General features: G+C 42.8%; 1 protein-coding gene across 4 annotated transcripts in view; it reads right to left on the bottom strand.

Annotated features, from left to right (window-relative positions):
* The window catches only part of adgrl3.1 (adhesion G protein-coupled receptor L3.1), a 198,557-nt gene that overhangs the window by 116,415 nt on the left and 69,642 nt on the right, over window positions 1-12,500 (bottom strand). For all 4 annotated transcript variants that reach the window (XM_053619428.1, XM_053619431.1, XM_053619429.1 and 1 more), the window contains exon 4: window positions 11,876-11,985. In XM_053619428.1, the coding sequence (XP_053475403.1) occupies window positions 11,876-11,985 (110 nt within the window). The remainder of the gene's footprint in view (window positions 1-11,875; window positions 11,986-12,500) is intronic.

Here is a 12,500-nt window from a genome sequence, read left to right as displayed (position 1 = left end):
CAGATCGGCTCGGCTTCATTTACTTTCGCGTGTTCTAATTCGCCACAGAACGTGAATCCCTGCACACACACACACACACACAAAATAAATAAATAAATAAATAAATAAATAAATCAAGTCGCAGAGGCAAACGCATTATTACGGTGCAAACGCACTGCGTCGATGCCTAAGCGAGGAGTATGATTAGGCGATTATTTTATACGACTTGCTAAATTCCGTTCGGTCACAGCTTTACGATTTGAACTCCACCATAAAGAAAGTCATATCGGTTTTACGTGAGCGCATCCACGGTGGAGGAACAGGTTTCAGAACGGGTGCTGCTTCAGCCCAGTTCAACACTACTCCACTTATCTAGGACAGATTACTTTCATACGGGACAGTTTTCAAAACCCACCCGTATTGCAGCGTTCCATAATCGAATCGTTTACAATGTTGTTAGGATAGTTGCAAGTGAGTTTAGCGATATTGTAACATTTATATGCTATGAAACGTTTTACGATTACACAAAAAGTGTATGCGGGTGGGTGGGTGGGTGGGGTGGGGGGGAGTGGGGGAGGGGTCGGTGGGAGGGCTTACAACGAGATTTCCCATCACACCCCATTAGACCCTTTCAAGTTTGCAAATCTTGTGTTATTCATCGGCAGTGAAATTTGGATTGTTGATGGGGGGGGAAATTTAGGGTGTGTCTCAACCAGTTCCCTAGTTCAGTAGTCAGGGCACTGATCAGGGAGTCGGCCTGTCTCCATCCGGTGCACTGGAACGTTCGCGCCCTAAAAAAAAATCCCACAATGCACTGCAAAAACAAGGGAGTATCGATGCTCACTTTGTTCCTTTACTGGAAATTATGTCATGTCTTCTGAAGCCTCTCAGCTCAGGGGGGAAAAAAAAACAATAAAAACTTTCAACCAATTTCTGGCTACAAATGTAAGTAGCTTGTTATCGTTGTTGTCGTCATAACGCTCAAATGATTTCTTACGTTAGGGATTTTTTACTTTATTTGATGTTCTGTATCCAGTTTGTTTTTTTTTTGTCTAACGACTTTGAAGTGTTTAATGATTTCTTTTGTTGATTTCTTTTGTTTTGACGTTTCACAACGCGAGTACGTAGTCATGATGCAGGAAACTGAGTTAACGCTGACTACGTTTACATGGACGGCGGAAAACTAATTATTAACCTTATTCTGAATAAGACAATATTCTGATTACGGTGTTTACATGAGTCGCTTTTAGAATACTCCATTTCATGCTCACGTTTTACACATTATAGAACAGAGATCGATTAACGTCACACGTCATTACGTCACCGCGTCACGCCGTCCGACGTCCCTCCGGAATTTCACGTATCGACATACAGTTCATCTTCGTTATGGCACCGTATACAGTTTTGGGTGTTTTTATTTTTCATTTTTCACGAAAGCTTCGAGTGCGGCTAATTATTTATCATGCTATACGAGCAAATAGACGACTGCTTGATGCCGTGGGCTGCGTCCCAAACCGCGTACTTACCTACTATATAGTAGCTGAGATGCATGTATTTCTCCTACTATATAGTAGGCAAGTATGCGGTTTGGGACGCAGCCGTTCTCTCTTGTTTGCCGTCAAACGGTCGAGCGCTGCCGTGTGTGTACGTGTCCTGTCGCACAATGCGGTGAAAACTCCCACACGACGTTAACAGTGTGATTAAGGTGTGTACATGTCTGTAATGAGACTAAAACAGGAATACTCCACACGTCTTCATTCCATTTGTGTTTACTTCGAGTGTGACTTTAATCGGATTAGGGTCATCAATAATCGCTGTTTACATACTAGTTTCTTAATCAGAGTATCGTCATTAATCGGGTTAATATCGGATTACTGTTGTCTGTGTAAACATACTGAGTGTTGCAATGTGTGAGCAGTGTCCCAACTCGTGTATATGATATATACTGATTCACCACCTACTGAACTAATATATATATATATATATATATATATATATTTAAAAAAAAAAAACAACAACCTGTAAACAGGTTTGTCTGTAAACAGTCCATTCTTGCATTTAAAACTGCGCTGCAAACGGTGCCGTCTGCCTTTACCTCGGATAAGCTTTCAAGCACTTTAGCTGCAGTGCTAGCATTTCCCATGGACCTATATTAAATTTGAAGCTCCAGATATAGTATGAGGAGTACCTTTGAGACTTGAGAGTAAACATAACGCTCCAATAAAGCCAGTCTTTTCCTTTTTTTTGGAACATATCTCATAATTCGGAAATGTCCGCTTTGGATTTCTCAACAAAAGACATCTCTGTCCGCTCAAAGCTGATTCATTTCATTTGCTTGCTTTGGTTGTCTACATTAGGGTTTACCGGTACTACGGTAGTATCGCGATACTACAGCTTCAAAATACCGCCTCTGTCACTGTATTATTTAAACGGTAGTATCGTCAATACGGTAGTAGCGTCAGTAACGTTGTACGCGCTGCAGTTCATACGCTTTTCGCTAAAACGACACGTCTCACTGCTTTTGCAGAATACACAAAGGTCAGTGACACTTCATTTAACCTAAATTCTTTACCTTAATCTTTAAAGAGTTCCCGTTTGCTAGGAAGCAAGCTAACGTTATGCTAAACGCTGTGTAAAGACTAATATTAGCCGTGTTTGATAGTAAGCGAGCTAACGTTCCCAATTTTATCATTTTTTTGGATGATAGTTTGTTATTCATTCCTAATGTTGTGTTCATTCTTGGTTCTCTGAGGACAATTTCCAATTTGCATGTTTTCATCGCTCTAGGGAACAACAGATGAAATATGTGGCACGTTGAATTAGTTACTTGCCAACTGTATGATTGTTCTTGAGTTTTTCCAACAGCCGGTTATTCATTCTCATTAATAAAGTCATCCGAGGAATCTTTGGGTCGCCTGTTTTTATTTATATCTATGTATTTCTGTAAATTTGGTTCCTTTTGCAGATTTGAGTTATGAATTAACACAATATTGCGTGGTATCGCGATACACTTCAGCTGGTATCGTAGTAGTATCGTAAAGATATGTTTATGGTATCATGACGACCCTAGTCTATATGCGGGATTTGATTAAACAATAAGACATACAGTAGGTAGGAAAAGACACCTGACCTTAACAGCTTACATTTAATATCATCTACATCATCCCTGTATTAACCCTGTATTAACATTTTGGACTGAACTTCGAGTTTGGAAACCGTTACAAGTTTAATAGTCTACAGTTCGAAAACGGAAGTAAGAAACAACAACACATTGATTTTTTGCGGCACATTTAAAAACAACACGTTGACCAAAGTGCTTTACATACCAAGGACCTAACAAATCAACACCTAATACAACAGGCTCCGATATGGAGAGGCAAACTATTTCAAAGACGACGAGCCGCGACAGACAAGGCCCTATCTCCTTTCGATATTAAGCGAGACTTATTAAAGGAATAATTAAATAAAGACTCTGTGATGACGTTAAGTGTCTAGAAGACGTATATTGCTGAAGGAGTTCCGAGGTGCCAAGCTATTTACTGGGACTGGGAGAGGAAGCTGGAGTGTGGATGAAACAGTGGCTTCATATTTTGTTTTTGTTTTTTAACTATTTAAAACGCATACACACATACATACACATTCTTTGTGCTTCATTTTCTAGAAGTAGAGGTTTTATATATATATATATATATTGTATTTGTGTATAGTTAATTAAGAGAAGGTACCCCGCACATGACGTCGTAATTACGACTTCCCAACTCGTAAATACGAACTTTCCCATGAGGGCTTGAACGTACAGAAAAAAGATTCCTTGGTTGATCGTGTAATTTAGATGGGGGGGGGGGCTGGATGATTAATTATATAGTAGAATTATTTAGTAGAAATAGGTAGAAGGGTTTGAAGAAATGTTTGACATTTTTAATAATAACAATAAGAAATAAATCTGGATGTAACCGGAAAAGGCCGATCTGGATCGCTGTAATGAGGCAGAGTAACTGTTTCTCCCACACCAGTGCACTGAATAAAGCACTCATCTAGAGTCCTATTTGTGTTTGGTTTTATGCCAGATGTAACGGGACCCCTGTCTTCCAAACAGTTCCACTTTCGACCCATCACTCCACAGAACATTCTCCCAAAAGGTCTGAGGATCATCAAGGTGTGTTTTGGAAGAATTCTTCTGGGTTAGCGGTGGATTTCACCTCAGCACTCTTCCGTAGATGCCATTACTGCCCAGTGTTACGAACAGTGACCTTTATTGATGCATGAGAGGCATGTAGGTCCTTTGATGTTGTTCGTGGCTCTTTTGTGACTTCCTGGATGAGTCGTCGCTGTGCTCTTGGAGGAATTTTGGAAGGTCGGCCGCTTCTGTGCCGAGTTTTTTCCATTTGGAGATAACGGCTCTCACTGTTGTCCTTTGGAGTCCCAGAGCCTTTGAAATATCTTTGTAACCCTTTCCACACTGATGCATTTCAATCACCATCTTCCTCATCCTTTCTCGGAATTTCTTTCAACTTTGGCGTTACTCTGTAAGACCTTTTAACCGACTTCATGCTGTTGTGAAAGTTCTATTTAAGTGTTGATTTGATTGAAGAGGGTTTGCAGTAATCAGGCCTGGTTGTGTCTAGTCCAGCTGAACCCCATTATGAATGCAGTTTCCTAGATTTGGGGAATCAATAACTCCGGGGGGCAAATACATTTTCACACAGACTTTAATTTAACTTTTTTTTTTTTTGCTTCAGTAAATAACAGTATCATTTAAAAACCGTAGCTGGTATTTACTCCGGTTGCTTTTGTTTTATCTTAGATTTAGTTCCAATTTCTAAAACAATTTAGCATGAGATGTACAAAAAAGAAACAGAAGACGAAAAACATTCACAATAAAAGTAAAACAATACATTAAGCAGGCAGGCTGTTTTTCTCAGCTAGATGTTGGACCTGACCTGCACTTGGATAAACAGTTGAATAAAGCAGATGTCCTACATCAGGGCCAAAAACAGGGAGGTGGTTTGGAACACAGCCACCTGCTCCATCACAGGGGAGAAGACAAGAGCCAAAGATCCTCCAGAAAACATTTGGAACGTGCTCCCACGGGTCTCTGGCACAGAGGTAATTAAATTACCTGCGTGCGTATGTGTGTGTGTGTGAGGGCTTCATAATTCTTGATGAAATTGAAATCACAACTTTTCTTTCCTGGCCTAGATTTAAGATCGTGATTCTCACTCCGAGCAAGCGGCATTTCTCCTGCACTTCTACGCTTCCTCGCCTACAGTGCCCGAGTTCATAATTGGTCTGGAACTGCACTGTGGAACGTTCTGGCAAACGTCCTCTCTGATTTGTCCGAGCCATGACGGGAACTAACTTTCAGAACAATGATGTCTTTCTCAAACCGAGAAACAGGCTTTCATTATACTTCGTTATAACGCCTGGGTCGCTTTCATTTAATAACAACGAGGAACGACGAAAACCGTACCCAAAGAATGTACTGTACAGTACGTTTAAAAAAGAATGAATTTGATTTTTTTTTTAAATTTTAGAGACCCGGCAGAGATTCGCTGCCTTATGCGCAGCACGTGGTCGGAATGGGTTATGGGTTACGGACTATATTTACTTACTGAGCTCGGTAAGGAATTGTTCGGGGAAACCGGTCAAGATACACGATACAGATCAAGAGCTTCAGTTCACATGATGTTCACATAAAAAATCAGCATGGGGGACCATCCAGAGGGTCTACAGGCTGAAACACCTTGTTGATGAAAGAGCTCAGATGGAGAATGACCTTTACAACCGTGGTGAGCAGAAAAGCATCTCAGAACGCACAACACGTCAAACCTTGAGGTGGATGAGCTACAGCGGCAGAAGGCCACATCGGGTTCCGCTCCCGTCAGCCACGAACAGGAATCTGAGGCTATCCTGAGCAGAGACTCACCCAAACTGACCAGTTGAAGACTGGAAAAATATCAGGTGATTTTGTCTAGTTTGGGTGAGCCCGTTCCTGTCCTCATGTCTCCTGGTAGCTCGAACCCATCTGACCATTTCCCTCTGACCTCTCTTATCAACAAGGCGTTTCCACCCACAGAACTATTCCTCACTAAGGTTTTTATTTACTATTTTGTTTGGTTTTTCACACCATCCTGTGTAAACTCTAGAGACTGTTGTGTGTGAAAATCTCAGGAGATCAGCAGATTCTGGAAATACTCAAATCAGTCCATCTGGCACCAGCAACCCTGTCACGGTTAAAGTCACAGAGATCATAATTTTCCCCTCGCTGATGTTTGGTGTGAACATTAACTGAAGCTCTTGACCTGTGCATCTACATGACTGTATGCATTGTGCTGCTATGACGTGATTGGCTGATTGGATATCTTCATAAATGAGTAGGTGTACAGGTGTTCTTATTAAAGTGGACGGTGAGTGTATATACACATACAGCCCAGGAGAGTACCCTTCCCCACCAGCAGAGGTCTAGAATTCTAAAGTTGCTCATTTCCTGTTTACTTCTTTCAGGAATGACGTCTTTCAGGTATCCTTCGCGAAGTCTTGCCGTTCATTCTGAGCCATGTTTTCCCTGATTGGCTGTTCTATGTCTAGACAATTTTGCTACACTGTATTTGATTATTTTTTGGAGTACCCTCTTTGATTCGACGATTATTTGACCATACCTGATTTTGGATTATGAATCACACATGGATCCTCGCCCTTCTGCCATGTCTGGTTTATTACAACACATACAGAGTATATTCTCTCAGGCATATACTTAAGAGTGTGTATACAGTACGTATATATAAAAACGTGTCATTTCCTTCGTGATACTCAGTTACACCTTCCCTCGCCTTAATAACAGCTCCAGTCCTGTCAGGTAAGGGTGCTTGTGAATTTCAGCCCACTCTTCTGCTGACTGGCTGCAATTCAGCTACACTTTGTGGGTGTCTATCTTGTGTTTCATCTGCTGTTCCAAATAATCCCACAAGTTTTCCATGGGATTGAAGTCAGATGGCTTTCCATGACGCTCGCTGAAGAAGTCACTCATGGATACGGCTCTACACACCGTACAGTCCTACATCCTGGAATGTGAGTGTTCCCAAAGCATAAAATGTAACCCTAAGAGACAGACAATCCAGATGTACGCGACGTGGCCAGGCCTATTGGTGGACGCGGCCAATTTCCTGCCCGTTATAATTCATTTGTGATGGCTAGACGACTGCGTCAGAGCATCTCCAAAACAGCAGGTCCTGTAGGGTGTTCCCGGTATGCAGTGGTTAGTACCTACTAAAAGTGGTCCAAGGAAGAACAACCAGTGAACCAGCGACAAGGTCATAGGTTCGCAAAGCTCACTGATGCACGTTGGGAGCGAAGGCAAGCCCATCTGGTCCGATCCTACAGAAGAGCTACTTTTGCAAAATTGCTGAAAAAGTTCATGCTGGCTCTGATAGAAAGGTGTCAGAACACACAGTGCATTGCAGCTTGCTGTGTCTGGGGCTGCATAGCCACAGACCGGTCAGGGTGCCCATGCTGATCCCTGTCCAGAAATATGAGAAGAGAAGAGCCAAAGATCCCCCAAGGGTGTCAGGGCTTCACAATTCTTGATGAAATTGGAATCACAACTTTTCTGGCATAAAACTAGTCATTATTCTCACTCAGAGCAAATACACTACCGGTCAAAAGTTTAGACACACTCATTCGTTATTTTAATTTTCCACATTTTAGAATAATAATAAAGTCATCAGAACTCTGGAGTAACACAAATGGAACGATGGGAATTATGGCCTGATAAAAAATCCAAAATAAATCAAAATAATTTCGCAAAGTAAAGGGTCTGCTCTTATATAGAGCTTTTTTTTTTTAACCTTCGCGGTTCTCAAGGCGCTTTACACTGGTTCTCATTCACCCATGCACACACACTCACACACACTCACACACCAGTGGTAGCAGAGCTGCCATGCAAGGTGCTAACTTGCCATCAGGAGCCACTTGGGGTTCAGTGTCTTGCCCGAGGACACTTCGGCATGTGGAGTCACGTGGGCCGGGAATCAAACCGCCAACCCTACGATTAGTGAACAACCCGCTCTACCACCTGAGACACAGTCGCCCCAGAAATGTATTCTTTGCATTTTCTCAACCGATTTCTTGAGGAATTTCCCTGAGATGCTTTTTTTTTTTGTATATAGTTTTCTAATGAAAGAAATGAATACGTCTGCAGGATTATATTTTTCTCTACGACAAGGTTTTTAACATCATGAGAAACATTTCAGGCGAGTGTCCACAAACTTTTGACCGGTAGTGTAGCATTTTGCAGAACGTACGTTTTTCAACTCCCGGACTTCTACGCTTCCTCGGCTACGTCGCTTGAGGTCATGATTGGTCTGGAACCGCACTGTAGAACATTCTGGCAAGCGTCCTCTCTTGATTTGTCCGAGTCATCTCGGGTACTACCTTTGAGGACAACGATGTCCTTCTTGAATCAAGAAACAAGCTGCATTCATTCTAATGCCTGGATCGTTTTCATCCAATAACAGTGAGGAACAACGTTGCCATTAAGGCAGTGTTTAGGTCGGGCAAGAGACTGATGACAGAAATTTTTTTTTTTTTTAAATATTTGTAAACAGTTAAAATATACACTCATATATACCATCCACTTTAATAGGAACACCTAGACACCTGCTCATTTATGCAGTTATCCAATCAGCCGATCATGTGGCAGGAGCACAATGCATAAAAGTGGTACAAGGCAGGACAAGCGGTGAACCGACGACAGGGTCATGGGTGCCCAAGGCTCATCGATACGCATGGAGAGAGAAGGCTAGTCTGTCTGGTCGGATCCCACAGAAGAGCTACTGTAGCACAAACTGCTGAAAACGTTAATGCTGGCTCTGATAGAAAGATGTCAGGACACACAGTGCATCGCAGTTTGCTGTGTCTGGGGCTGCGTAGCTACAGAGCGGTCAGAGTGCCCATGCTGACTCCTGTCCACTGGTGAAAACGCCTATAATGCGCATGTGAGCATCAGAACTGGACCACGGAGCAATGGAAGAAGGTGGCCTGGTCTGATGAATCACGTTTTCTTTTACGTCATGTGGACGGCCGGGTGTATGTATGTGTCGGTTACTTGGGGAAGAGATGGCACCAGGATGCACTATGGGAAGAAGGGAATCCGGTGGAGGCGGTGTGATGCTCTGGGTAATGTTCTGCTGGGAAACCTTGACTCCTAGCATTCATGTGGATGTTACCTTGACACGTACCACCTACCTAAACATTGTTACAGGATAATGCTCCCTGCAACACTGCAAAAATTTGTTCAGGAACGGTTTGAGGAACATGACAAAGAGTTCAAGGTGTTGACTCGGCCTCCGAATTCCCAGATCTCAATCCGATCGAGCGTCTGGAAGATGTTCTGGACAAACAAGTCCGATCCATTGAGGCCCCACCTCGTAACTTACAGGACTTAAAAGATCTGCTGCTAACGTCTTGGTGCCAGATACCACAGCACACCTTCAGAGGTCTTGTGGAGTCCGTGCCTCGACGGGTCAGAGCTGGTGTAGTATATAACAATAACTCAATACGTCAGACAGAACCTTATAATTCTGAGATCTTGATTAATATGTAATTCCTGGAGTTTAACAGAATTCTGTCCACACTTCCCCAAACCTGAGCTGCAAAAAAAAATGTCTTCCTGGCTCCTTCACATAAAGCCTGCAATACAATCGTAACTTCTGAAAATAAATAAAAAATCATGCACTGTTCCATGAGATTATAAAACGTATAAATGACTGCACGGATGCATAAAAAAAGGAGAAAGCCAGTCTTTACGATTCTTTTATATGACTCGCTACCTTTCATCGGGTCACTGTTTGATGACTTTAATCCCGAAAAGGAATTCATAAAACCTTTATGAGCTAACGTTCATAAGAAGGGTAACAGATTTGCGCGTGTGATCAAATCGTCCAACATTAATATTCAGCATGTGGACTTCATATTCCGGCATCGATCCGCGCGTGTTCTCCATCCAGCGGATTTCCGCATTCGGAAACGTCTGAGGAAACCGAGAAAACGCAGACCAGACCAACACGTAGACTTGAAGTACTGTCACGTGAGTAGCAATGTTCTGTGTATCCTCGGCCAGTCTGCTCTGCGGGTGAATGACTCACGTGTACGTATGTCAGAAACATTTGTGTATCTGTGTTTTCAGGCTTTTCCTGCTGCCAGTCCACCAGTCACACAATACTGATTTATTGTCCCTGTTACTAAGGCTACCCCAGTCTGGACTGCTGAAATCAGGAACGCAGTGACACACACGCTCTCCGTACCGCTTCGCTCCGTACCGGTCCCGTAGTGATTGGCAGGTGGAGGGCGACGTGCCCAGACAGCAGCAGATGGACACTTACACACGTTCGCTAACATAGCAGCCCCGGCAATCGTAAATACTTTTGTCCGTGCTGCAGTTTAGCAGTTTATGCTTGCTAATGCCTGATTCCAATCTGTCTCAGTGTCAACATGGACTATGACGCTTCCACAATGTCAGCATCTACCCGAGGGTTTCTCAACGACGTACGCAAATCCTTTAAGGCAAAACTGCCTCGTAATAGATACACAGGCGTGTCCAAATTTCGGCCAAATGCGGCTCGTGGACGGATGTTCACCGGCTCGCGGCTTCCCTCGTCGGGCGTTTTCGCACCTGGCTCGTTTGGAGCGTTTGCTTCAGAACCTGGAGCGTTTTCTCCATTGGTTCGGTTCGTTCAGACATATATAATGATAATAATGAGGATGATGATGAGTCTTTATTAATCACATATACAGTTGAGCACAGTGAAATTCTTTTCTTCGTATACCCCAGCCTGTCAGGAAGTAGGGGTCGGAGCGCAGGGGCAGACATGATACAGCGCCCCCTGGAGCAGAGAGGGTTAAGGGCATTGCTCAAGGGCCCAACAGTGGCAGCTTGGCAGTGCTGGGGCTTGAACCCCAGAGCTCTAACTGTTAAGCCACAACTGCCCCCGTATATATATACACATTCCCTCAATATTTAGAATATTCAGTCCACAATTCACATGTTCAACAGGAAGTTGCATCATCCACATTTCCCAAAGATCATGGGAAGAAGAAAATTAGGCCACTCCCATTCTTTTCTCCAAATTTTCATTTTATATTGCAATATTAACCGATGAAATCCCGTCGAACGTACACGTCGATTAACCGGAATCGTCCCGCGTTTACTGATTAAACGTGATTTAAATAAACTATTTCTTTCTTTCTGAAATCGCTCTAAAGATAACGGTTCCTGTGTGAAGACTTTGCTATAGCACCCGCGTAGAGAGCTAGTTAAATACGAAAGATAAGAACGCATCGCTCTGGGTAACAAGAAAGAAAGAAAGAAAGAAAGAAAGAAAGAAAGAAAAATGTAATAAACTGCATGCGAACATTATGAAAAATGGTTTTGCCCCAAATCTAAAGGATGTATTTGTTTCTATGATTTCTTTATACGCTGTAATAAGACGCACGGTTCGTAAATTCACTGCAAGCACACCATAGTTTATTACCTAATACATTACGTTCGAATAGGATCAGGGACTAATGGATTTTTTATTTATTTATTTATTTACTTCTGCAATTGGATTTTGGAAATCATCCTACTGTTTTAGTGCTCGGAGATTAGTATTTTAAAAATTACACGCAGATCTGATATTGGAACACCGCTAAGCTCAGGTCGTGTTTAGCCAGTAACCGGGGCTGAAGCGCTAAACTGTAAACAGTTCTGTTTGTAATGTTTAGTTTGCTAAATGAGAATCAACTCTAGCAAACAAACATTATATCGGCTTACGTGGCCTGGAAAAAATAGTCTGCCTTTGTGTGTGTGTGCGTGTGTGTGTGTGTGGGTGAATGTGTGTGTGTGTGTGTGTGTACTTACTATATGGCACACACTCATACTGAACCTCCAGGTATTTGTATGTTCCAGGACACGGATCGGGAAAAACATCTGGGCCTGCAACCACTGCGCACTGGGTCCTGTTATTACACCTGAGAGAGAGAGAGGGGGGGGGGAATGCAAGAGAGAGGGAGAGAGAGAAAATGAGGGGGAGAGAATGAGAGAGAGCGAGGGGGAGAGAGAGAGAAGGGGGGACGAGAGAGTCCCGGAGAGAAAAAAAAGGAGAAAGGGAGGACAGGGAGAGTGAAACAGATAAAGAAAACAGATTAAAAAAAGGGAAAGAAAGATAGGAGGGGCGGGAGATAGAGAGGAAGCAAGACAGTAAAATGGAGAAAGAGGATGAAAGAAAGGGAAAGGGTAGATAGAGGTGGATGATAGGCAGGCAGGCAGAAAAGGGGATCGAAAGATGAAGAGAAAGAATGGGGTACGGGAAAGAAAGGAGGAAGAGAAGAGAAAAGAAGAAGAAAGTAGACAGGAAGACAGGAGAGAATTTGAGAGAGAAAGATGAAAAGAGAGAGGGGGAATACATTAAAATGGAAAAGGAGAAAGAAAGAAAGAAAGAGTACAGAGTAAGGGGTAGAGAGGACAGAGATTGGGAGAGGAAGAG

The sequence above is a fragment of the Ictalurus furcatus genome, chromosome 29, assembly GCF_023375685.1.
Source record: "Ictalurus furcatus strain D&B chromosome 29, Billie_1.0, whole genome shotgun sequence".
Taxonomy (NCBI): domain Eukaryota; kingdom Metazoa; phylum Chordata; class Actinopteri; order Siluriformes; family Ictaluridae; genus Ictalurus; species Ictalurus furcatus.
The sequence above is the reverse complement of the archived record's forward strand: the minus strand, read 5'-3'. Positions and strand labels throughout refer to the sequence as shown.